This window comes from Patiria miniata, unplaced genomic scaffold, assembly GCF_015706575.1.
Source record: "Patiria miniata isolate m_02_andy unplaced genomic scaffold, ASM1570657v1 HiC_scaffold_29, whole genome shotgun sequence".
NCBI classification, from domain to species: Eukaryota; Metazoa; Echinodermata; class Asteroidea; order Valvatida; family Asterinidae; genus Patiria; species Patiria miniata.
Genome location: NW_024037068.1, coordinates 24,634,097 through 24,661,500, shown reverse-complemented (window position 1 = coordinate 24,661,500; position 27,404 = coordinate 24,634,097). Strand labels below are relative to the sequence as shown.

Sequence of the window (27,404 nt, the reverse complement as noted above, 5' to 3'; positions counted from 1 at the left end):
ACAAAAATAGTAAACTCTTACAAAATCAATAGGTGCTGGGCTCAAGGCCCAACACCTAACTATACTTGTGTGTGTGGAAAAACGCGGGGCTATTTTGGCAATGTTTTCGTGACATGTAGATGGGATGTAGATTTACAGGCACACACAAATGTTTCATGCAGGTGGCAGATCGGATTTGTAGTTTCATCAATATTGAACTGAGTACAAATTCATATTACTCATTTGCTCGTATTTTAAAAATTACATAGGTAAGGGTTAGGGTTAGGATGGAGGATCGAGGGTGGAGGATGGTGGATGGAAGATGGAGGATGAAGGATGGAGGATGAAGGATGGAGGATGGAGGATGGAGGATGAAGGATGGAGGATGGAGGATAGGAAAATGGAGGATGGAGGATGGAGGATTGAGGATGAAGGATGAAGAATGGAGGATGGAGGATAGAGGATAGAGGATGGAGGATGAAGGATGAAGGATGGAGGATGGAGAATGGAGGATGGAGGATCGAGGATGGAGGATCGAGGATCGAGGATGGAGGATGGAGGATGGAGGATGAAGGATGGAGGATGAAGGTTGGAGGATGGAGGATGGAGGATGAAGGATGAAGGATGAAGGATGGAGGATGGAGGATGGAAAATGGAGGATGGAGGATGGAGGATTGAGGATGAAGGATGGAGAATGGAGGATAGAGGATGGAGGATGGAGGATAGAGGATGGAGGATCGAGGATGGAGGATGGAGGATGGAGGATGGAGGATGGAGGATGGAGGTTGGAGGATGGAGGATGGAGGATGGAGAATGGAGGATGGAGGATGGAGGTTGGAGGATCGAGGATCGAGGATGGAGGATGGAGGATGGAGGATGGAGGATGGAGGATGGAGGATGAAGGCTGGAGGCTGGAGGATGGTTGATGGGGTATGGAGGATGGTGGATGGAGGATGGGGGATGGAGGATGGAGGATGGAGGATCGAAGATGGAGGATGGAGGATGAAGGATGAAGGATGGAGGATGGAGGATGGAGGATGGAGGATGGAGGATGGAGGATGGAGGATGGAGGATGAAGGATGGAGGATGGAGGATGGAGGATGAAGGATGGAGGATGGAGGATGGATGATGGAGGTTGGAGGATGGAGGATGGAGGATGGTTGATGGAGGATGGAGGATGGAGGATGGTTGATGGAGGATAGAGGATCGAAGATGGAGGATGGAGGATGGAGGATGAAGGATGGTTGATGGAGGATGGAGGATCGAAGATGGAGGATGGAGGATGGAGGTTTGAGGTTGGAGGATGGAGGATGGAGGATGGTTGATGGAGGATGGAGGATCGAAGATGGAGGATGGAGGATGGAGGATGAAGGATGGAGGATGGAGGATGGAGGATGGAGAATGGTTGATGGAGGATGGAGGATCGAAGATGGAGGATGGAGGATGAAGGATGGAGGATGGAGGCTGGAGGATGGAGGATGGAGGATCGAAGATGGAGGATGGAGGATGGAGGATGAAGGATGGAGGATGGAGGGTGGAGGATGGAGGATGGAGGATGGAGGATGGAGGATGAAGGATGGAGGCTGGAGGCTGGAGGATGGAGGATGGAGGATCGAAGATGGAGGATGGAGGATGGAGGATGAAGGACGGAGGATGGAGGATGGAGGATGGAGGTTGGAGGATGGAGGATGGAGGATCGAAGATGGAGGATGAAGGATGGAGGATGGAGGTTGGAGGCTGGAGGCTGGAGGATGGAGGATGGAGGATGGATGATGGAGGATCGAAGATAGAGGATGGAGGATGGAGGATGAAGGATGGAGGATGGAGGATGGAGGATGGAGGATGGGGGATGGAGGATGGAGGATGGAGGATGGGGGATGGAGGATGGAGGATGGAGGATGGAGGATGGAGGATGAAGGATGAAGGATGGAGGATGGAGGTGGAGGATGAAGGATGGAGGATGGAGGATGGAAGATGGAGGATGAAGGATGGAGGATGGAGGCTGGAGGCTGGAGGCTGGAGGATGGAGGATGGAGGATCGAAGATGGAGGATGGAGGATGGAGGATGAAGGATGGAGGATGGATGATGGAGGATGGAGGATGGAGGATGGGGGATGGAGGATGGAGGATGGAGGATGGGGGGGTGGAGGATGGAGGATGGAGGATGGAGGATGAAGGATGAAGGATGGAGGAAGGAGGATGGAGGATGAAGGATGGAGGTTGGAGGATGGAGGATGAAGGATGGAGGATGGAAGATGGAGGATAGAGGATGGAGGATGGAGTATGGAGGATGGAGGATGGAGGATGGAGGATGAAGGATGGAGGATGGAGGATGGAGGATGGGGGGTGGAGGATGGAGGATGGAGGATGGAGGATGAAGGATGAAGGATGGAGGAAGGAGGATGGAGGATAAAGAATGGAGGTTGGAGGATGGAGGATCGAGGATGGAGGTTGGAGGATGGAGGATAGAGAATGGAGGATTGTGGATGGAGGATGGAGGATGGAGGATGAAGGATGGAGGCTGGAGGATGGTGGATGGGGTATGGAGAATTGAGGATCAAAGATGGAGGATGGAGGATGGAGGATGAAGGATGGAGGATGGAGGATGGAGGATGGAGGATGGAGGATGGAGGATGGAGGATGAAGGATGGAGGATGGAAGATGGAGGATGGAGGTTGGAGGATGGAGGATGGAAGATGGAGGATGGAGGATGGAAGATGGAGGATGGAGGATGAAGGATGGAGGATGGAGGATGGAGGATGGAGGATGGAGGATGAAGGATGGAGGAGGGAGGATGGAGGATGGAGGAAAGAGGCTAGAGGCTGGAGGATGGAGGATGGAGGATGGAGGATGGAGGATCAATGATGGAGGATGGAGGATTGAGGATGAAGGATTGAGGATGGAAGATGGAGGATGGAGGGTGAAGGATGGAGGATGGAGAATGGAAGATGAAGGATTGAGGATGGAGGATCGTGGATGGAGGATGGAGGATGGAGGATGGAGGATGGAGGATGGAGGAAGGAGGAAGGAGGAAGGAGGATGGAGAATGGCGGGTGGAGAATGGAAAACAGAGGATGGAGAATCGAAATGGAGAATGACAGGTGGAGGATAAAGAATGGCTGGAGGATGGTTGATGGGGTATGGAGGATGGTGGATGGAGGATGGGGGATGGAGGATGGAGGATCGAAGATGGAGGATGGAGGATGAAAGATGAAGGATGGAGGATGGAGGATGGAGGATGGAGGTTGGAATATGGAGGATGGAGGATGAAGGACGGAGGATGGAGGATGGAGGATGGAGGATGGAGGATCGAAGATGGAGGATGGAGGATGGAGGATGAAGGATGGAGGATGGAGGATGGAGGATGGAGGATGGAGGATGAAGGATGGAGGATGGAGGATGGAAAATGGAGGATGGAGGATGGAGGATTGAGGATGAAGGATGAAGAATGGAGGATGGAGGATAGAGGATAGAGGATGGAGGATGAAGGATGAAGGATGGAGGATGGAGAATGGAGGATGGAGGATCGAGGATGGAGGATCGAGGATCGAGGATGGAGGATGGAGGATGGAGGATGAAGGATGGAGGATGAAGGTTGGAGGATGGAGGATGGAGGATGAAGGATGAAGGATGGAGGATGGAGGATGGAAAATGGAGGATGGAGGATGGAGGATTGAGGATGGAGGATCGAAGATGGAGGATGGAGGATGGAGGATGGAGGATCGAAGATGGAGGATGGAGGATGAAGGATGGAGAATGGAGGATGGAGGATGGAGGATGAAGGATGGAGGATGGAGGATGGAGGATGAAGGATGGAGGATGGAGGATGGAGGATGGAGGTTGGAGGATGGAGGATGGAGGATGGTTGATGGAGGATGGAGGATGGAGGTTGGAGGATGGAGGATGGAGGATGGTTGATGGAGGATGGAGGATCGAAGATGGAGGATGGAGGATGGAGGATGAAGGATGGAGGATGGAGGATGGAGGATGGTTGATGGAGGATGGAGGATCGAAGATGGAGGATGGAGGATGAAGGATGGAGGATGGAGGCTGGAGGATGGAGGATGGAGGATCGAAGATGGAGGATGGAGGTTGGAGGATGGAGGATGGAGGATCGAAGAAGGAGGATGGAGGATGGAGGATGAAGGATGGAGGATGGAGGATGGAGGATGGAGGATGGAGGATGGGGGATGGAGGATGGAGGATGGAGGATGGGGGGTGGAGGATGGAGGATGGAGGATGGAGGATGAAGGATGAAGGATGGAGGAAGGAGGATGGAGGATGAAGGATGGAGGTTGGAGGATGGAGGATCGAGGATGGAGGTTGGAGGATGGAGGATAGAGTATGGAGGATTTTGGATGGAGGATGGAGGATGGAGGATGAAGGATGGAGGCTGGAGGATGGTGGATGGGGTATGGAGGATTGAGGATCAAAGATGGAGGATGGAGGATGGAGGATGAAGGATGGAGGATGGAAGATGGAGGATGGAGGATGGAGGATGGAGGATGGAGGATGGAGGATGGAGGATGAAGGATGGAGGATGGAGGATGGAGGATGGGGGGTGGAGGATGGAGGATGGAGGATGGAGGATGAAGGATGAAGGATGGAGGAAGGAGGATGGAGGATGAAGGATGGAGGTTGGAGGATGGAGGATCGAGGATGGAGGTTGGAGGATGGAGGATAGAGAATGGAGGATTGTGGATGGAGGATGGAGGATGGAGGATGAAGGATGGAGGCTGGAGGATGGTGGATGGGGTAGGGAGGATGGAGGATCGAAGATGGAGGATGGAGGATGGAGGATGAAGGATGGAGGATGGAGGATGGTGGATGGAGGATGGAGGATGGAGGATGAAGGATGGAGGATGGAAGATGGAGGATGGAGGTTGGAGGATGGAGGATGGAAGATGGAGGATGGAGGATGGAAGATGGAGGATGGAGGATGAAGGATGGAGGATGGAGGATGGAGGATGGAGGATGGAGGATGAAGGATGGAGGAGGGAGGATGGAGGATGGAGGAAAGAGGCTAGAGGCTGGAGGATGGAGGATGGAGGATGGAGGATGGAGGATCAATGATGGAGGATGGAGGATTGAGGATGAAGGATTGAGGATGGAAGATGGAGGATGGAGGGTGAAGGATGGAGGATGGAGAATGGAAGATGAAGGATTGAGGATGGAGGATCGTGGATGGAGGATGGAGGATGGAGGATGGAGGATGGAGGATGGAGGAAGGAGGAAGGAGGAAGGAGGATGGAGAATGGCGGGTGGAGAATGGAAAACAGAGGATGGAGAATCGAAATGGAGAATGACAGGTGGAGGATAAAGAATGGCTGGAGGATGGTTGATGGGGTATGGAGGATGGTGGATGGAGGATGGGGGATGGAGGATGGAGGATCGAAGATTGAGGATGGAGGATGAAAGATGAAGGATGGAGGATGGAGGATGGAGGATGGAGGTTGGAGGATGGAGGATGGAGGATGAAGGACGGAGGATGGAGGATGGAGGATGGAGGATGGAGGATCGAAGATGGAGGATGGAGGATGGAGGATGAAGGATGGAGGATGGAGGATGGAGGATGGAGGATGAAGGATGGAGGATGGAGGATGGAGGATGGAGGATGGAGGTTGGAGGATGGAGGATGGAGGATCGAAGATGGAGGATGGAGGATGGAGGATGAAGGATGGAGGATGGAGGATTGAAGATGGAGGATGAAGGATGGAGGATGGAGGATGGAGGCTGGAGGCTGGAGGCTGGAGGATGGAGGATCGAAGATGGAGGATGGAGGATGGAGGATGAAGGATGGAGGATCGAAGATGGAGGATGGAGGATGAAGGATGGAGGATGGAGGCTGGAGGATGGAGGATGGAGGATCGAAGATGGAGGATGGAGGATGGAGGATGAAGGATGGAGGATGGAGGATGGAGGATGGAGGTTGGAGGATGGAGGATGGAGGATGAAGGATGGAGGCTGGAGGCTGGAGGATGGAGGATGGAGGATGGAGAATCGAAGATGGAGGATGGAGGATGGAGGATGGAGGATGGAGGATGGAGGATCGAAGATGGAGGATGGAGGATGGAGGATGAAGGATGGAGGATGGAGGATTGAAGATGGAAGATGAAGGATGGAGGATGGAGGCTGGAGGCTGGAGGCTGGAGGCTGGAGGATGGAGGACGGAGGATCGAAGAGGGAGGATGGAGGATGGAGGATGGAGGATGGTGGATGGAGGATGGAGGATGGAGGATGAAGGATGGAGGATGGAGGATGGAGGATGGAGGTTGGAGGATGGAGGATGGAGGATCCACGATCCTCCATCCTCAATCCTTCATCTTCCATTCTCAATCCTCCATCCTTCACCCTCCATCCTCCATCTTCCATCCTCAATCCTTCATCCTCAATCCTCCATCCTCCATCATTGATCCTCCATCCTCCATCCTCCATCCTCCATCCTCCAGCCTCTAGCCTCTTTCCTCCATCCTCCATCCTCCCTCCTCCATCCTTCATCCTCCATCCTCCATCCTCCATCCTCCATCCTCCATCCTTCATCCTCCATCCTCCATCTTCCATCCTCCATCCTCCATCTTCCATCCTCCATCCTCCAACCTCCATCCTCCATCTTCCATCCTCCATCCTTCATCCTCCATCCTCCATCCTCCATCCTCCATCCTCCATCCTCCATCCTCCATCCTCCATCCTTCATCCTCCATCCTCCATCCTCCATCTTTGATCCTCAATCCTCCATACCCCATCCACCATCCTCCAGCCTCCATCCTTCATCCTCCATCCTCCATCCTCCATCCACAATCCTCCATTCTCTATCCTCCATCCTCCAACCTCCATCCTCGATCCTCCATCCTCCAACCTCCATCCTTTATCCTCCATCCTCCTTCCTCCATCCTTCATCCTTCATCCTCCATCCTCCATCCTCCATCCTCCACCCCCCATCCTCCATCCTCCATCCTCCATCCTTCATCCTCCATCCTCCATCCTCCATCCTCCATCCTCCATCCTCCATCCTCTATCCTCCATCTTCCATCCTCCATCCTTCATCCTCCATCCTCCAACCTCCATCCTTCATCCTCCATCCTCCTTCCTCCATCCTTCATCCTTCATCCTCCATCATGGAGGATGGAGGATGGAGGATGGAGGATGGGGGATGGAGGAAGGAGGATGGAAGATGGGGATGGAGGATGGAGGATGGAGGATGGAGGATGAAGGATGAAGGATGGAGGATGGAGGATGGAGGATGAAGGATGGAGGATGGAGGATGGAAGATGGAGGATGAAGGATGGAGGATGGAGGCTGGAGGCTGGAGGCTGGAGGATGGAGGATGGAGGATCGAAGATGGAGGATGGAGGATGGAGGATGAAGGATGGAGGATGGAGGATGGAGGATGGAGGATGGGGGATGGAGGATGGAGGATGGAGGATGGGGGGTGGAGGATGGAGGATGGAGGATGGAGTTTTGAGGATGGAGGATGAAGGATGGAGGATGGAGGATGGAGGATGGGGGATGGAGGATGGAGGATGGAGGATGGAGGATGGAGGTTGGGGGATGGAGGATGGAGGATCCTAGATGGAGGATGGAGGATGAAGGATGAAGGATGGAGGATGGAGGATGGAGGATGAAGGATGGAGGTTGGAGGATGGAGGATGGAGGATGGAGGATGGAGGATGGAGGATCAATGATGGAGGATGGAGGATTGAGGATGAAGGATTGAGGATGGAAGATGGAGGATGGAGGGTGAAGGATGGAGGATGGAGAATGGAAGATGAAGGATTGAGGATGGAGGATCGTGGATGGAGGATGGAGGATGGAGGATGGAGGATGGAGGATGGAGGAAGGAGGAAGGAGGAAGGAGGATGGAGAATGGCGGGTGGAGAATGGAAAACAGAGGATGGAGAATCGAAATGGAGAATGACAGGTGGAGGATAAAGAATGGCTGGAGGATGGTTGATGGGGTATGGAGGATGGTGGATGGAGGATGGGGGATGGAGGATGGAGGATCGAAGATGGAGGATGGAGGATGAAAGATGAAGGATGGAGGATGGAGGATGGAGGATGGAGGAAGGAGGTTGGAGGATGGAGGATGGAGGATGAAGGACGGAGGATGGAGGATGGAGGATGGAGGATGGAGGATCGAAGATGGAGGATGGAGGATGGAGGATGAAGGATGGAGGATGGAGGATGGAGGATGGAGGATGGAGGATGAAGGATGGAGGATGGAGGATGGAGGATGGAGGATGGAGGTTGGAGGATGGAGGATGGAGGATCGAAGATGGAGGATGGAGGATGGAGGATGAAGGATGGAGGATGGAGGATTGAAGATGGAGGATGAAGGATGGAGGATGGAGGATGGAGGCTGGAGGCTGGAGGATGGAGGATGGAGGATCGAAGATGGAGGATGGAGGATGGAGGATGAAGGATGGAGGATCGAAGATGGAGGATGGAGGATGAAGGATGGAGGATGGAGGCTGGAGGCTGGAGGCTGGAGGATGGAGGACGGAGGATCGAAGAGGGAGGATGGAGGATGGAGGATGGAGGATGGTGGATGGAGGATGGAGGATGGAGGCTGGAGGCTGGAGGCTGGAGGATGGAGGACGGAGGATCGAAGAGGGAGGATGGAGGATGGAGGATGGAGGATGGTGGATGGAGGATGGAGGATGGAGGATGAAGGATGGAGGATGGAGGATGGAGGATGGAGGATGGAGGTTGGAGGATGGAGGATGGAGGATCGAAGATGGAGGATGGAGGATGGAGGATGGAGGATGAAGGATGGAGGATGGAGGATTGAAGATGGAGGATGAAGGATGGAGGATGGAGGCTGGAGGATGGAGGCTGGAGGATGGAGGATGGAGGATCGAAGATGGAGGATGGAGGATGGAGGATGAAGGATGGAGGATGGAGGATGGAGGATGGAGGATGGGGGATGGAGGAAGGAGGATGGAAGATGGGGGATGGAGGATGGAGGATGGAGGATGGAGGATGAAGGATGAAGGATGGAGGATGGAGGATGGAGGATGAAGGATGGAGGATGGAGGATGGAAGATGGAGGATGAAGGATGGAGGATGGAGGCTGGAGGCTGGAGGCTGGAGGCTGGAGGATGGAGGATCGAAGATGGAGGATGGAGGATGGAGGATGAAGGATGGAGGATGGAGGATGGAGGATGGAGGATGGGGGATGGAGGATGGAGGATGGAGGATGGGGGGTGGAGGATGGAGGATGGAGGATGGAGTTTTGAGGATGGAGGATGAAGGATGGAGGATGGAGGATGGAGGATGGGGGATGGAGGATGGAGGATGGAGGATGGAGGATGGAGGTTGGGGGATGGAGGATGGAGGATCCTAGATGGAGGATGGAGGATGAAGGATGAAGGATGGAGGATGGAGGATGGAGGATGAAGGATGGAGGTTGGAGGATGGAGGATGGAGGATGGAGGATGGAGGATGGAGGATCAATGATGGAGGATGGAGGATTGAGGATGAAGGATTGAGGATGGAAGATGGAGGATGGAGGGTGAAGGATGGAGGATGGAGAATGGAAGATGAAGGATTGAGGATGGAGGAGCGTGGATGGAGGATGGAGGATGGAGGATGGAGGATGGAGGATGGAGGAAGGAGGAAGGAGGAAGGAGGATGGAGAATGGCGGGTGGAGAATGGAAAACAGAGGATGGAGAATCGAAATGGAGAATGACAGGTGGAGGATAAAGAATGGCTGGAGGATGGTTGATGGGGTATGGAGGATGGTGGATGGAGGATGGGGGATGGAGGATGGAGGATCGAAGATGGAGGATGGAGGATGAAAGATGAAGGATGGAGGATGGAGGATGGAGCATGGAGGAAGGAGGTTGGAGGATGGAGGATGGAGGATGAAGGACGGAGGATGGAGGATGGAGGATGGAGGATGGAGGATCGAAGATGGAGGATGGAGGATGGAGGATGAAGGATGAAGGATGGAGGATGGAGGATGGAGGATGGAGGATGAAGGATGGAGGATGGAGGATGGAGGATGGAGGATGGAGGTTGGAGGATGGAGGATGGAGGATCGAAGATGGAGGATGGAGGATGGAGGATGAAGGATGGAGGATGGAGGATTGAAGATGGAGGATGAAGGATGGAGGATGGAGGATGGAGGCTGGAGGCTGGAGGATGGAGGATGGAGGATCGAAGATGGAGGATGGAGGATGAAGGATGGAGGATCGAAGATGGAGGATGGAGGATGAAGGATGGAGGATGGAGGCTGGAGGATGGAGGATGGAGGATCGAAGATGGAGGATGGAGGATGGAGGATGAAGGATGGAGGATGGAGGATGGAGGATGGAGGTTGGAGGATGGAGGATGGAGGATGAAGGATGGAGGCTGGAGGCTGGAGGATGGAGGATGGAGGATGGAGGATCGAAGATGGAGGATGGAGGATGGAGGATGGAGGATGGAGGATGGAGGATCGAAGATGGAAAATGGAGGATGGAGGATGAAGGATGGAGGATGGAGGATTGAAGATGGAAGATGAAGGATGGAGGCTGGAGGCTGGAGGCTGGAGGCTGGAGGATGGAGGACGGAGTATCGAAGAGGGGGGATGGAGGATGGAGGATGGAGGATGGTGGATGGAGGATGGAGGATGGAGGATGAAGGATGGAGGATGGAGGATGGAGGATGGAGGATGGAGGTTGGAGGATGGAGGATGGAGGATGGAGGATCGAAGATGGAGGATGGAGGATTGAGGATGAAGGATGGAGGATGGAGGATTGAAGATGGAGGATGAAGGATGGAGGATGGAGGCTGGAGGCTGGAGGATGGAGGATGGAGGATGGAGGATCGAAGATGGAGGATGGAGGATGGAGGATGAAGGATGGAGGACGGAGGATGGAGGATGGAGGATGGGGGATGGAGGATGGAGGATGGAAGATGGGGGATGGAGGATGGAGGATGGAGGATGGAGGATGAAGGATGAAGGATGGAGGATGAAGGATGGAGGATGAAGGATGGAGGATGGAGGATGGAAGATGGAGGATGAAGGATGGAGGATGGAGGCTGGAGGCTGGAGGCTGGAGGATGGAGGATGGAGGATCGAAGATGGAGGATGGAGGATGAAGGATGGAGGATGGAGGATGGAGGATGGAGGATGGGGGATGGAGGATGGAGGATGGAGGATGGGGGTGGAGGATGGAGGATGGAGGATGGAGGTTTGAGGATGGAGGATGAAGGATGGAGGATGGAGGATGGAGGATGGGGGATGGAGGATGGAGGATGGAGGATGGAGGATGGAGGATGGGGGATGGAGGATGGAGGATCCTAGATGGAGGATGGAGGATGAAGGATGAAGGATGGAGGATGGAGGATGGAGGATGAAGGATGGAGGTTGGAGGATGGAGGATCGAGGATGGAGGTTTGAGGATGGAGGATAGAGTATGGAGGATTGTGGATGGAGGATGGAGGATGGAGGATGAAGGATGGAGGCTGGAGGATGGTGGATGGGGTATGGAGGATTGAGGATCAAAGATGGAGGATGGAGGATGGAGGATGAAGGATGGAGGATGGAAGATGGAGGATGGAGGTTGGAGGATGGAGGATGGAGGATGGAGGATGGAGGATGGAAAATGGAGGATGGAGGATGAAGGATGGAGGATGGAGGATGGAGGATGGAGGATGAAGGATGGAGGCTGGAGGATGGAGGAAAGAGGCTGGAGGATGGAGGATGGAGGATGGAGGATGGAGGATGGAGGATCAATGATGGAGGATGGAGGATTGAGGATGAAGGATTGAGGATGGAAGATGGAGGAGGAAGGAGGAAGGAGGAAGGAGGAAGGAGGAAGGAGGATGGAGAATGGCGGGTGGAGAATGGAAAACAGAGGATGGAGAATCGAAATGGAGAATGACAGGTGGAGGATAAAGAATGGAGGAGGGAGAATAAAGGATAGAGGACGGACGAGGAGGTTCAGGAAGACAAAGGGTGTTTGGGCAAGTACAGCTAAAAACAAATCAAAACAGGTGAATGAGATACATTGAAAAAACTTACCTAAGTCACTCGGTGAAGTGGCTAAAATATAACAAAAAAATAAAAGGGGGAAATGTAAAGACAGAAACATTGTCGAATGAAGCCCACAAATTAATATAAGTTAAAACACAATCCCGGTGTCGTAGGTGTGGTTAAGTTATACCAACAATCGTTCTATCGTCATCGTCTTTCACACTAAACAAAAGAATTAAAACGACCATTATCAGGCGTTTGTGTGCTATTCTAAATCATTCCGAACCAAATACTCGCTTTTAAATCCTGCAACGAAGCAATTGCTGACTGAAATTCTTGAAAATTGACTATAGGGCCTGATAGCGTGAGTCAATTCATCCATGAAGATCGAACGCATAACGGCAACATTGATATCGATACTTACGCGTCGTGCGGACGTCCAGAGTCGTGTTTGGACTGGGGCCGAGTATGTTCCTGGCATACCCTGTTATTTGGTAAAGAGTGTCCGGCTGGAGGTCAGTATACGCCCAATACCGCTCCTTTGGCCCAAGTTGGATCCAGTTCGATGCATTGAAATCTCCCGGAATCCCGCGAATGTTCATGTAATAGGACTCCAATTCCTCACCCCCGTCATAGCCTGGCTCCCAGTTGAACACGATGGTATCCTCAGTTAGTGCGCCGTCGTTAGATATTTTGAGGTCCTTTGGCGCCTCAGGCGGTCCTGAAAAACAAATTTTAAATTTTAAATAAAAAAAGGAAAGCTCCGGGGAGGAACAAAGACGTCGTTTTCGACTGAATATCTATAAAAAAAAGATGAGTAATGACCACTTGTTTAAATGAATAATATTGTCCACATCTTTTCTAAAGAGTCATGAATTAATTGTTGAAAGGAAAAGATAAGGGGAAAAGAGCGCACCCTATTATGGAATGGTTTATAGCCTTCCTCCATCCGGGTGTTTGAATTTGCAAAAGCCGGCCTGCGACGAATTTGCCCCGGAAAATACGGCTCTGGATTCATTAGTTTGAATATAAGTGAAATATTTCGGCTCCTTTAAAATCTCCTCTGACACAAAAGCAACATCTTTGACAAAGTACTAAACAATTCCCTCAATGTTTGAATCAAAACTATTTTTTTATCCAACCGGTTTTGTTTTCTTGAAAAAAGGTTATGTGCGATTGTTATTTGATAGCTTTTCGTGCAGTTTCGCTTTGCTTTGTGAATCCGCATAGGACACTCATTGCCCCTATCTATTAAATCATCTATCTTCAAGACTTCAATATATGCCGATAACGGAACATTGTAACTGAATGTACCTGTTTCTTTCAACTCGATTTCATGGTCGACAAATGTACCGATGCCGTTGGAAGCCCTACACCTGTACATCCCGTAATCAGTGCTGGAATTCACTGGATTGATTGTCAGCTTATTGTGGAATCTAAACCCGAAAGAAGAATCGTAATAAAGATATTCTCCAAGTGAGACTCGGTCGGGGTCCGTGTCTTCGGTTATATTGGCGCCGTTTGGACCGTACCAAGTGACTGCAGGGCGGGGATCGCTTCGGATGATGCATTCTAAGGTCGTCGTGTAGTTGTTGTTGGCACCAATCCACGTCCTATCTTTGTTCATAATGACGGGGCGATCTGGCAAGGTATAAAGAAAGAAATTCGAGATAAAACATCATTCCCAGTTCTCAAAGACGCACTAACTTAAAAAAAAAATTCAGTTAAGACAAAGAATTTATACTTGCTTTCACAAATGAAATGTGAATTTGTTTATGTCCACCAGTTGTAGTTCAGACTGAGTACAAACAACGATCGAGGGACCAATGAATTTGAGAAAGACGTACACCACATGAATCTAGATGAAGCTCATTTCTTTGTTTTTAATATCCACCAGTTCACGTATGTGTTACCGATTGCTAACAAAATAAGGACAAATGTTGTGTATAACTTGTGTATAATCAGACCGGCCATGTACAGTGTATGAGTGTTTTGTGTGTACTCACAGATAAGCGATAAACGACCCCAACCAGAAAATGTAGTGGGATTCCAATAGGCTGGTGACAAGGAGTTGCTTCCTGCACACTGGTAACTGCCGGCCTGGTTCCCAGACACCCCCGTAAGGGTCAAAGTGTCGCTGCCCGTTACGTATGTCGGTTCGGTGAGAGTGGTGGTTTCCTCAGAAAGAAGGTGCTGCCACTCAATCCACACAAACAAATCTGGGTTGCTGGAGACAATGGTGCATGTGAAAGTGACGTCACTGCCCTCCAGAATGTCGCCCCATGGATATTTGGTCACCGAGAGTCTCCAATCTGTGTGAGAAACACAAACAATAATTTACGTGTTCTCTCACTATAAAGGTGTTCATAATACGTTAGTTCAATATTTGATATTTGATATTCACGTCTGTATTTGGGGTAAAGACCACAATATTTCGGATCTTCGTTTCTATTCAAATGTTGCCGAGCCTTATCTTGAGTTGCGCCCTTTCGTGGCACAATCCTAAGATCAATATTAAATTTTGAGATATTTCTCATTCAGCCGATTGTAGCTACGTGATGTCCCAAACTGTATCGAAGTATAATAGCAACGGCGCGCGCGTGTGCGTGGTGTCAGGCTGACTCCCATACACGACCTGTTACATGGTACCCTCTGGAGACATGTGCACAATAGGAAACAAAAGGTAATGTACGTCTCAACAGGGCAATTTGTATAGGTGACCACGGTCGTCTCCACAAGGTTATCACGAAATAGATATATTGATCATTACTCAAACATAAGGAATTTCCAAGGTGTGTTGATCAGTCGCAAATTGAAGTATTTTCCGTAAGGGATATTAATTAAGTCCAAATGTCAGCCCAAGAAATTCGTTCTGGTTAAAAAAGGAGCATTTTGAAAGTACACGTTCAAACTTCAATACTTTAGTACAACAAAGAAATGACTACACAAGATACACATTTCAGTATGTATGGATTAATCCTAAAGGGGCCGGGTTATTTTGACCATCTCTCAGCCGGGCGGAATCCGCCCCCCCCCCCCCCCAAGATCTCGGCCATCGAGTGACAAACGATTTTGAAACTCAATACATGCATAGAGCAACTCTTCATTAACATACCCAAGAAATTTCATGACCAAAGGTTAAAGGGTTTTGGAATTATGGCTAATTAATTATTCATATGTATGAATGGCAATTCTGGTCTGTGTACACGACGTATATGGGAAAATTTAGTTTTCCCGGCGCATAGCGCCGGGACAACCCCTCGTCCGATTTTTATGTTTTTGGTGTCAAAAGATGCGCAAAGCTCAAAGCTAAAAAGTCATACAAGCTTGGGTCGCGAAAAAAAAATTGTAATGGGTATCGCGGAAAAAGTCGAGAAGCCCTGCCCTTTTAGGGTTAACCTAATAACAAACCAACTACAAACGCAAATTTCAAAAATGTGTCAGTCGACATGGTTTTGGAAATGACTTTATTTTATGTTGGTTTTTGACAGCATGCCAAAAGGAATAATTTCAAGGCGAGTTTAGTGATTTATCTGTAAACTAAGAAAATACTAATTTGGTGGGTCACTTTTTTGGATAGCTGCAATATGGTGCAACATATACCTTTAATCCAAACCTGTTGAACAGTCAACGTTTCAGGCAGTATGCTCTGCCCGTCGTCAAGGGTTCTGGGCGGGTTGAGAATTCTCTCCAAAACCGAATCAATTATTCACTAATGCTGAAATGAAAACGAATTTTAGCCTCGAACCTAATGTATAGCCGTTGGTAATAACTCTTTGGTGCTCAAGTAAATGATAGGCTTGTGAAAAGACAACTTTAATTTCATTCTTTTTAATATCTGAATGAACCGGTTGTTTGAAAACGGTTTTCATGTCAAGCCGTTGGAAAGGGAATGCCGCCAATGCTAGAGGAAAAGGCATCGAAAATCCTTTAAGGTTTTTGTGTTGAATAGGAAAGGGCGTAATTATACATGTCGCCACTACATTTTAAGTGTTAAATGGAATGGAGTTTGGCCGCCTTAAAAAGAGGTGGTTTTCTGGCTAAGAAAATAGCAAGGAAGAACAGGTTTTGTGCGAGCAAAATTCCAAAAAGTTGCCAAGTTTACATTGAGTATGCTTGAGCATAGCGAGGAGACTTAATAAAAGCCAAAACAAAATTTAAAAAACGAATGCAGCTTAGAATAGATCTGTCCTATCTCGCCAAATAAGCAGATTATTATTATCATAATTTCAGCTCGGTATGTATTTCTCTAGAAAAGTGTGTGGAAATTGCGACTGCAGTGGGTTTTTTACTCGAAGCAAAGTAATTCACGCTCCGATTATAATCATGTTGATTGTTTACCTTTCGACTTCAGTTTGACACTTGGGACCAAAAATTCATGACATTTTGTTTTTCAATTACCTTGTACATTACACACAGAAAACAACATGCTGCATTTTAAAACACTTTACCCCACTGCTGACAATCAGCCTACGTACTTTGCATGGTGATTATTGCCTTTTGTATTGACATCAAAGGGTACCCAGTCGACTGTAAATGCAGGGGTCAGTTCACGAGATGTACAACCCCGCTGACAGTGCTCAAGTTCATAAATTTACTAACACCATTTTCGGATCCCGTTTCGGATACAACCCGTGTATCTTTAATGTGGAAAATGTGCTCCAGTAATCAGTAATAATCCTCCGCGACTTACCGTGCGCATCTGACTGTGAGCAGTCGCAGATCCGAGCACATAATCCCAGCAGTATTACTGCATACGTCACGGACGCCATTTTGGAAGCCATGTTATTTCGAGGCAGACACAAAATAATGTGGAATTTGGACTCGAAAGCGATTGACGTAGGCTACTCCAAAGAGAAACAGAACAACCTATGTGCTAGTATCTTAGGGACGAATTTAACAGTGGCGTATAAAGGTCAAGTTGATTGGGGTAGACGTGATACAGTGCGTTTGAGCTGGCAGTGACTTATTCTTCCCAACGAACTGTTATCAGCACAGTCAATTAATGAGTCCAATTGAAAAGCCTTGTGTACTCGTTCTGCGTGGTACCTTGTACCAGTTTGTCCAGTTAAACAAGTCCAGTTTTAAGCTGTCTCTTAGATAACCTTCCACATGTTAGTTAATAATTCATCAATACTAAAAGGGCTACCGCATATGAGTCCAAATCGCCCCCCCCCCTTACAAGAAACACTGTAGAATGAATACAACATATTTCCAACGCAAAAGATAACACAAATGGAGGAGTGGTGTTGGGAATCTGACGAGACCGCTTTTAATATAACAATTTTAATTTTTCTCATATATACATGTATTATACGCAAAAGAAGTTAATCATATTAATGTAAAACAAGTTAATCAAACATTGCTTTAACATTGGACAGGGGATCAATCCAATATAAAGGGCAAATTAAATTGTCATAACTTAACCAAACATGTCAAAATACACTGTATATATTAAATTTGTATCAAACGAATGTTAGTGTTAAACCAAATTAAATACAATGTCTGGGGCCCCCTTCAATGGCAAGAGCATTTGGCTAGCTTTTGTTCAAAGCAACTGCCCCGTGACGAATTATCTAAGCAATAGCTGTCACAATGAGACCGCCATTGAAGGGGGCCTTCTTGAGTGCACAGTGAAGGTGTATTCAGACTGGTCTATGAGATCCGTGCATGACCAAAAGAGGGCTCACTTCGCATTGTTCATAAGATGAAATTGTGAATTTGTCAAATGGGACTTGCAAGTAAGCATGTGATAATGCTATCAATCGGTATTTATCAAAAAAGACCACTGGTCTAAATGTAAATGAATCGAGATGGAGTCTCGGTAATACATATTATATTTACAATGCAATGCGAATCAAGAAGAAAGACACGTCCCTAATCTATTACGTAAATCGCAAGTTACACAACGTCTACATGCAAAAGCACATCCAAATGTAAGTTTAATATGAAGTAAAAATTAAACTTTAATTAAAAAAAATAATCAGACATTCGTAGAAACAATTTGTGGTCGTATTTCCTTCCTTTTTCAGGAAATATTGAATCGTGGATTTTTTGTTTTGGTTTTTGTTGTAGTTTTTGGAGAAAAATTGTATACAAACGCATGGGAAATAGTTCAATTATTCAAAACGGTTAGACAATCCAGGCAAATGATTGAAAATGTGAGAGAAAACCAAATTTGAAATCAATAACCACAGTATTTCAAAGAGTGTAGGTGTAAGACGCCCTAGGGTAACATCTGCATTTTGTCATATGTGTCTCCCTTGCTCCATGTACGGTCAAATAGGCAACTAGACTTGCTCTTCGTTTTCATCCGTAACCTGCGGGGCTTCGTGAGATGGCACACAATCGTACGCCGGTGGGGGGTCATCGTTATTTTCGGCTTCCAGTTCTGCATTCCAAAAGTGAAAATTGAGAAAAGCTGGATCAGTTATTTAGGCAAGCCCGTTCATTATGATTGTAGGAAACTAGACAGCATTTTGAGTTTCTATTCTGTAAGATTTACATCATTTACTTTTAGCATGTTTTATAAATCTTATTTTCAAAACCTATCAAAATGCTTAATATCATAGGAATCCCCATTAAATAAACAACAACTTGATTTTAGAATCAGGTTTTTACCACTCATAACCAAAAAGTTACGACACCCCCCCCCCCCTGACCTTCGCACTGTCCAGGCACGCGCCGAGCAAACACCTCGATGCGACCAGACAATGCCAGACGGCCCGCCGCTACGCACGGGCAAAGCATAGTTCCAATCCCGCTCCACACAACGGGATAAGTGTCCACGCATTATCACTGTTAATACCGCGGTACCAGACAAAGTGTGACAATGGCCAATCCCGCTCCAAACAACACGGCAACACGGAACATGCGTGCATGATATCACTCAGTTCATCAAAATGACCATGAATTCTCGGATCATCCGATTTGAATCCAATGGCTTCGAAGAATTTTAAGATCATGGCAAGAGGTAGGGAGTCCAGAGGTTTTGGCCGTATATCTATAACCACGCAAAATTAGTCAATTTCAAACCGTGCTTATACATGTAATAAGTATCAACATGGCTCTAAAAGTACCAAAAAAAAGATCCTGGTACCACGAGGAATACTGACTCCTATTATTAAAACATTCATTCAGAACTTTGCATTCTATTTGGATGGAAAAACGAATTCTGAAATCGCGCTTTCCATATCGACCATTTGCGCCAAACATTACCGTGTGAGCCGGAACTTTCATTTAAATCACAGTGTAAAAATAAAATCTACTTGATAAATCGTGATTGTTTTTATCATATCTTTATAAGAAAAAAAATGGCGAGAACTAGTACACTCGATCATACCCAGGAAGTTCAGACTTTTACTGAAACAGTGGCCTATAAAAAGTTATGATTAAGCTTGCCGCACCTTGCCGCAAATCGTTTTTAAAGGTCGGGGTACAGAGGCGAAACGAGAAAATTGTGTACAACACTGCAACCAGACTAGTCTACTACCACATGTTATTGTACGCAAATGAGATTGGTGCCAGACTTATGTAGTCTGGCACGCGGTAACAGTTATAACGCCTGCACGCGCGTGGAAAGCTGAAGCGCAGGCTAGGCGAAGATGCTACGTACAGTGAGTACGTTCAATGCAACCATTTCAGGTTCATTGTATATGCGTTCGTTTCACGGAACCCACTGCGGCAGAATCTCGAGGGTTTGATACGGTAAAAATTTTAAATTAATTAGAATAGAAAACACATCAAAATAAGTGGCCTCGAGCCGGCCTCGACCGATTCGCCGAGGCCGGAAGGCTCCGAGGCCGAGGCCTTGCATGCACCTCCGAGGCCAAGGTCGAGGCCGAGGCCATGAAAATCGGCCTCGAGGCCGAGGCCGGCCTAGAGACCTCCAACACTGCCCATTCCTATTGGTGGAGAGCCTGTTGCGTGACTGGTCTTAAGCGGTTGATAAAACACCGACTGGCTTTTCAATTGCCACATGAAATTTTGACTCCCATAAAATCTGGTCCCTTTTACACTTTTATCGGTTGATGAACATACAGTCTTCAATTAGGCACTCGCAATACAAGCAATGAGTCAGTATTTCAAAGTGCTAAGAATTACATTCACACTACACTGGCATAGCTACGTTCTGCGCCACATCGCGCAGCGCGCGTCAAGCGCGCGCCAATCTCCATATAAGGAGTTGTTTAGGACTACGCGCTAGAGGAAAATACCATTACATAGCTAGAGGGATGTTTCTGAAAAAAATGAAGTAAAATTCTTGAACAAAATCGTTGGAAATTTATATTGTTTTACTTGTTTTTACACTTTGAATAGAAGTGCATTGATCGATGGAAATAAATGGCCAGTTTTATACACTATGTTTAAGACGCGAGTCATTATCAGCGTCCAGTTTCCAAACTGGTCTTAAACATAGTGTTTCAAATCTGCCAAGCACACATGTATTCCCTTGTTAACCGATGTATTAAAGACATAAGAGGCGAAAGTGGGTCGATTTTGCTGGCCAAGAGGCACTTCTTACCAACTGCTTGCACGTAGGTTGGAGGCGGGTCGTACGAAGGGTTGAATTCCTCAACTGTCCTGATTTAACAAGAGTGAAAACGACACAATGCTCAAGTATCTGGACCCTAACATCAATTAATAAAGAAGCCAACCAAAGCAAGTACCCCTTCCTCCCATTGATTATACCTGATCAGTGGCGATTCATTGGGGGGGGGGGGGGGGTAAGGGGGTTAGGGTTTCCAATTAAACCATACCGTATTCTGTGCCACGTTTTAATCAATATACTAATTATCATGTATTGTTCGTGTGGTAGACACTGTATCTGTTTTAAATAATCTTTACTTAATTGCCCATGCGAATAAAACGGCATTTCATTACTTACGAATTTGGTTGTAGCGCAGTCCTCCCCACTTCATCTATAACACAAGAACAGATAAAATGTTCCAATAACAATTTGGATTCACAAAGTTGCGTGTGATCCAGAATAAATTTGTCTACCTCAATAACTGTCTTCTTTCTTTTGTCCGAAATTGTGTGCTGGCTTATCTTTCTGCACAATGTACATTGGAAAGATTCATTTATAACTGTCGATACATTTTTCGAATAGAGAAACACTCCCCAACTTTTGGATTCCGAGTCGAACTTTATGAATAATGAATCCTCGAAAAAGAAAATATGTATACTAAAACTATTTCAGTGATGGTCAGCACATGCGCTATATAATTTCATTTCAATATTTGACGACTACGAAGTGTATTTTTCATTTCATTAAGCTTACCTTGAGGTTTACCGCTGCAGCACTTGCGTTTGTAACAAAATGCAATGGCCACTAGCAGGAGAAAAATGGCCGCAGCCACGCACACAGCTATGATCACCGTATCATCACCTGTGGCAACCGTGGGACGGGTGGGCTGTGGAGTGACTGTCGGTGTGACTTTGGTACATGGAAACAGTTTGTGAATGAAAGTGGAGAGAATGAGTAGATTTAATGTGACTGTAGGGCCATTCCATTATTGTGGCATCCAAAGGTGTAACATTGTTCAGCCCCCGCTACTACTGATCGGTGTAATTTGCCATAGAATTATCATTACAATTGACTTCAAAGTAATTATTTATTTGTTTCTCAGGTAAACTTTGCTGTACATAATCACTCTCGGTGGAAGAAGGTATTAAAGAATTTGTTCTGAAAATAAGCATTGGTTTTCATACATATTGCCAATTGAGGACTGTTCTCACTTGTGTAGGCCTACATGTCCGCGATTAGAAAAGAAGTTTTAAGGTGTTCCCAATAGACATGTGTACACAGACGCACATCATAGCTTACCAACAGTAACATAAGACCAGTGACCGCACACGTCGTCCCGACAGTATAGATAGCGGAAGTGGTCTGTGGGATAGGGGCCGGAGTACAGGAAGTCCCCGTCATGCTGAATGCAGTCCAGGTCTGGCCTCAGACTCACCCATTCCCCTTGAGCTTCGTCATGTACCTCAAGTCGTAGGCAGGTTCCGGCGTCGTCGTCTTCCGGTATACCGACGATGACAAACTTACCTTGTGCCTGGATGTATGACACTGTTATACCTGAGAGATCCGAGTAAGCAGTTATAATGAAAACGTTAATTTGGAAAATGTTTTAATCTACATCTCTTGACATTCAAGCGCTAAAGTAAAATATTCTCACTTCACTTTAACAGAGTATTTTTTTTTTCAAATTGTAAATTTATTGTTTTCATTAATTATTTATAAAAAGGGACCCTATGCAATTATGTCCAAGTCTATGCGAATGTTTCTCTGAGGTACCAGTTTCCGTAATAATAATAACATCTTACATTATTAGTTTAAAAGTGTTGTGTCTGAAATTTGAGTGGATCGCGTACTCGCACACAAAAAAGACAAGCACTGAGATCAAACACTTACCCATTTCATCCGGATATCCGGCTGCAACGTCACAAAATGGAAGAAAAAATGTACGTAAGCTTGAAGCTCAGTAGCAGATTGCATTCGTTTACAGCTGATGGCAAAACGTTTGGTACATTCGAAAAAAAAAACATGTTTTGGGGAGGGGATGGGGGTCGTGTCCTCACCCAAACTGACCCTAGGGGCACTGTTTAAACATTTATGTGTGCGTATACACATGCATGTATGGGTGTATGAGCATTACATTCTCTGTGGACTTCCGAACAAAAGAAGTCCACATAAACCAGGTATAGCAGCGACGTTGTGTGGACTTGCCCACGTCCACACAATGTTTCCCCTTCTCTTGAAAACAGGTTTAGAGGCATTGGGGGGTTAGGTTTAACAGTGGCAAAATGAAGAGAAAACTAAAGGGAATCATAGAAAACATTTGGGTTGGAAGAGTTTTCATAGTGTGCGTGGGTTGGGTTGGGTTGGGTTGGGTTGGGTTGGGTTGGGTTGGGTTGGGTTGGGTTGGGTTGGGTTGGGTTGGGTTGGGTTGGGTTGGGTTGGGTTGGGTTGGGTTGGGTTGGGTTGGGTTGGGTTGGGTTGGATGGGTTGGGTTGGGTTGGGTTGGGTTGGGTTGGGTTGGGTTGGGTTGGGTTGGGTTGGGTTGGGTTGGGTTGGGTTGGGTTGGGTTGGGTTGGGTTGGGTTGGGTTGGGTGGGTTGGGTTGGGTTGGGTTAAGGTGGGTTGGGTTGGGTTGGGTTGGGTTAAGGTGGGTTGGGTTGGGTTGGGTTGGGTGGGTTGGGTTGGGTTGGGTTGGGTGGGGTTCAGTGGGTTGGGTTGGGTTAGGTTGGGTTGGGTTGGGTTGGATTGGGTTGGGTTGGGTTGGGTTGGGTTGGGTTGGGTTGGGTTGGGTTGGGTTGGGTTGGGTTGGGTTGGGTTGGGTTGGGTTGGGTTGGGTTGGGTTGGGTTAGGTTAAGTTGGGTTGGGGTTGCATTTATCTGAACCTCTACGGGTATATCACAAATAAATACAGAACATCCAGAATATATTTCATCTACTGAACAATTGTGTGATTATTGCAATTTAAACACATATCCGAAGCCGGGTCCTCTATGATAAAATAAAAAGCAACCAGTGACCTTTCCCATTGTGGACTTATGGCTACTCACGGATTGTGCGCACAATCAGAGTCGCATAAGGACTGGAGCCATGCTTGTTGGTTGCATACACTGCTACTTGGTAGAGAGTGTCTGGTTGGAGGTCATAGTAAGATTCCGAAACAGAATAAGGCCAAATTGAGATCCAGGCAAGTGGATCAAACTCTTCTGGAATGTTGCGAATGTTGGAAAACAAATGCTCTAACTTCTCGCCTCCGTCGTATCCCGGCTTCCATTTGACCCAGAGATGGTCGGCCGTTGCGTGATCTACCTGAAGTCCCTTTGGGGGTTCAGGATTTCCTAGATTTACACATAAAAATAGAATACACAATTAGTCTCTCTTTTTTTTGGCCATGTTAGAGATATTTTGATGTCTTTTTGGTTTTATGCTAATGCAAATGACCATATCCATGAGCAAATGTGTTATGTCATTTCAGGCATAAATATCAATGTTAACGTTTTTCAGTTACACAAGTTGCTCTTTCTTCTGGTGATTCGTCGTATTGTCTGTACATGGCAGCAGTAAGAAAATGAGCACAAATTTCTCACAAATGTTTTCAATGAGCAATTTTGGGGCTTGTACAATCAGAACAGAATACCCTTACACTGAACTATTGTTTCCTGAAATGACATTACAGCACCAGTGTCCTTGGTTGAAGAATTATAAGTACGCTTTTCAATAAATTAACCAAAAAAGTGCCTCAAATAGTATTTATACATTAAATAACGGTGTAAAGTTGCACAAAATTAATATGTTACAAAGTGAAATTCATCTCATGGACCCTCGACAGAGGGTTTTAAACACAACCACCATTTTAAAGTTCTGTCCACAGATCACAAAAGGGGAAGTGTTCTTCAACAAAATGAAAACAAATCAGTAAGGGATGTATGTGAATTGTTTTTGTTTTGCTGAAAGAACGCACACCTTTTTGTGATCCGTGGTCAGAACTTTAAGACGGTCGTTGTGTTTAAACGTCCGTAACTTACAAAGTACATAAGTGATTTGAATGATTCTTGTACTAAAAGAACGCTTACGAATTGGACTTTAATATTCTAGATTTTGAAAGTGCTACATGCAGAACTTCACTAAACAATAATCCCAACATTTGGATTTCGATTTTTTTTTTCACTCACCCCGTATTTATATGTAAAGTTTTTACCCACAACGTGCAATTTGACCAGTTCTAGTCTTACCCTCGGAAAACAAGAATAAGTTTTTGTAGCCGAAACCGATTCAGCTATGAGCAAAAGAGAGATTTACCCGTTTCTTTCAGCTGTATCTCATGCTCGTCAAATGTACCGATGCTGCTGGCAGCCCTACACCTGTACATCCCATAATCCGTGCTGTTCTCCACTGGACCGAAGACCATCCGACTAACGATATGATATCCAAACACCCCATCTCCGGAAATGGTATCTTCCAGTGAAATCCGGTCAGGGAATGTGTCGTCGGTTATAATGGTGTCGTTTGGACCGTACCAAGTGACATTGGGGAGGGGATTGCCTTGTATGATGCACTCTAAGGTTGCAGTTTGGTTGTCGTTCGCACCAATCCAGGTTCTTTCTTTATTGCTGATTTCAGGGCCATCTGTGTCACACACAAAAGAGGTGGAAAATAGAACAAGTAAGGTCCACCAACGGGTTAGGCCCTCAATTGTAAATCCTTTACAAAACGGTTCTTCCCAAAGTATACTGGAACACGTTAGGAGGTGAAAAAAAATCGAGGGATCTCACACGCACACTTGCGTGTATGTGAGAAACTGAGCGCATCAAAAATAGAACCATGCCATAAAGGACCACATGGTCCACGGTTTAGCAAAGGTCTACCATGTTAGGCGTGTACAATCTCAATGTGGATAGTAAAAAAAAAATACAGGGACAATAGGAGATCAAAGTCTGAAGAAAAGCATAAATACTCTCTCGAGACACTGGGACCTTGCAAGTGGGTCTCGGTATCCCTAAAGAACAAGGTTATTGAGCTTGCGCTTTCAATGAATATAGAAGAAAAACAATGGAATTTATAGGTCTAGACTAGCAGTAGCAAAAAGACTACCCTTAATGTAGGTGTCTAGGTGTGGATGCAGTGGGGAGATGGTCATTTACTCACAGTAGGTCACAACAGCAGTCCAATCAGACAACTGATTCGGGTTCCAAGGGTCTGCCAAGAACCTGTTCCCAGCACATCGGTACCAACCAGACTGGTTCCTGAACATGCCCTTCAAGGTCAAGTCGGTGTTGTCCGTAGTGTGCGTCGGCTCGGTGAGAGTGGTCGATGTTTCCCGATCCAGACTGTGCCGCCATTCAATAAATCCCAAAATGCCACTGTCAAAGGCACAGGTGAGCGTGACTTCATCACCCTCTAGAACTGGTCCCGAAGGGGTCTTGGTCACGAAAAGCCCCCACACTGCACAAATAAGATCAAAACACAAAAAAATACTGCAAGTGAGACTTGCGCAATCCCCCTGGCATTCTGGAAGTTCTTAATAAAGTCAGTGTCCCTAACCAAAGTGGAAAATTGCTTTAGCAATAGTGACCTTGACCTTTGACCTGTCGGCCCCAAATCAATAGGCTTTATAAGACTACCAAGAGCAACATATACAAACCAAATTTGAAGTTCCTCAGTAAAGTTTATCTCAAGCAATCGTGCTGACAATATTTCCATTGTTTTAGTAACATTGACCTTGACTTTTGACCTGTTGGCCCCAAAGGTATTAGGCTTCTTAAGACTATGGGTGTCAGTTCGTGAAAACGAAAATTTATGTATTTTGGGAGAGTGTGCGCACACACTGCGCATGCGTGCGCGCACTCTCCTAAAGCACGTCAATTCTCCTTTTCACGAACTGACACTCTCTAACGCTATTGCATGCGTGCACTCTCCGAAAACACGCACAATTTGGTTTTCACGAACTGACAACCTGTGCAGAGTCACTTCGTGGTAACAAAAAATACAAGAATTGACCCATTTCTAGAAAATTCATTATTAAAATTTGCTTATTTTTGATGGTTTTAGCGATTTTAACTTCGTCATGTAAAACTTCATGAAACAAACTGCTAATATCGGCAAAAAAAGAAAATTTGAATTTTTAATTTTTTGTGTACACATGTGATGCAGGGGGTGTCAGCTCGTGGTGTCGGTGACGATATGATCATGTATGGCTATAAATCAGCTTTCTATTGGTGGCATCCTTGCACCCTCCGTTTATGCATGACCGAGCACGATTTCATTAGAAAAAAAATAATCTTATGCGAACACAATCTGTCCGAGCATGTCACATCCACACAAACTTTGTGGGCCATTTCATTTTGACAAGTGTCACAGTTTGCTAAAACCTAAAATGCATTTTTGCCGATTCAGGAAATAACACATAACCATAGAGCAGGTTATATTCTATAATAATTTCAGCTCAGTATGTATGTTTGTTTGTTTGGAAATACGTGTGAACATGCATCTTCGTGGGGTTTTTTTTTACGCGAAGCAAGGAGATTCACGCTCCAATATTACATGTTGATTGTTTACATTTCGACTTCTGCCCTGCAATGATCCCGAGTTTGACACTCGGGGAAGAACAATCCATGATGTTCCGACTTTAAAGGATGATTATTGTCTTCTGTCAGGTCGACTATGCATGCAGTCACGAGATAAGCAACCCTCTGTCAGTGTTCAAGTTCATAAATTTAACACCATTTTGGGGGGCTCCCGTTTTGGATAGAACCCATGAATCTGTAATGTGGAAATGTGCTTCAGTAATCAGTATAATATTCCTCGACTTACCTTCTGCATCCAACTGTGAGCATTCGCAGATCCGAGCACATAAACCCAGCAGTATTACTGCGAACGTCACGGACGCCATTTTGGAAGCCATGTTATTTCGAGGCGGACACAAAATAATGTGGAATTTGG

The 27,404-nt window shown here is 46.8% G+C and overlaps 2 protein-coding genes across 2 annotated transcripts in view; both read right to left on the bottom strand.

Annotated features, from left to right (window-relative positions):
* The window catches only part of LOC119735301 (Down syndrome cell adhesion molecule homolog), a 28,622-nt gene extending 11,908 nt beyond the window's left edge, over positions 1 to 16,714 (bottom strand). Inside the window, exons 1-5 of the mRNA XM_038208999.1 lie at positions 16,636 to 16,714; positions 13,949 to 14,254; positions 13,257 to 13,583; positions 12,367 to 12,663; positions 11,991 to 12,011 (exon numbers count right to left, since the gene is read on the bottom strand). Of these exons, the coding sequence (XP_038064927.1) occupies positions 11,991 to 12,011; positions 12,367 to 12,663; positions 13,257 to 13,583; positions 13,949 to 14,254; positions 16,636 to 16,714 (1,030 nt within the window). The remainder of the gene's footprint in view (positions 1 to 11,990; positions 12,012 to 12,366; positions 12,664 to 13,256; positions 13,584 to 13,948; positions 14,255 to 16,635) is intronic.
* A 966-nt stretch (positions 16,715 to 17,680) lies between these two features.
* LOC119735300 (protein turtle homolog B-like) lies at positions 17,681 to 27,354 on the bottom strand. Its single transcript, XM_038208998.1, has 10 exons — positions 27,276 to 27,354; positions 25,611 to 25,973; positions 24,765 to 25,091; positions 23,516 to 23,803; positions 22,363 to 22,383; positions 21,772 to 22,026; positions 21,226 to 21,381; positions 20,830 to 20,863; positions 20,467 to 20,525; positions 17,681 to 18,333 (listed from the first exon to the last, which is right to left on the bottom strand). Exons 1-10 carry the CDS (start codon positions 27,352 to 27,354, stop codon positions 18,233 to 18,235), a joined length of 1,683 nt encoding a protein of 560 aa, XP_038064926.1. The 3' UTR covers positions 17,681 to 18,232.
* Positions 27,355 to 27,404: the final 50 nt, after the last annotated feature.

Excerpts from the sequence above, each read along its gene's own strand:
- LOC119735300 (XM_038208998.1), bottom strand. The coding sequence starts at position 27,354 with ATGGCGTCCGTGACGTTCGCAGTAATACTGCTGGGTTTATGTGCTCGG. Across the intron at positions 25,974-27,275 it reads CTCACAGTTGGATGCAGAAG|AATGCCAGGGGGATTGCGCA; the intron begins GTAAGTCGAGGA and ends AAGAACTTCCAG. Across the intron at positions 20,526-20,829 it reads ACTGCGCTACAACCAAATTC|GACAGTTGAGGAATTCAACC; the intron begins GTAAGTAATGAA and ends TTGTTAAATCAG.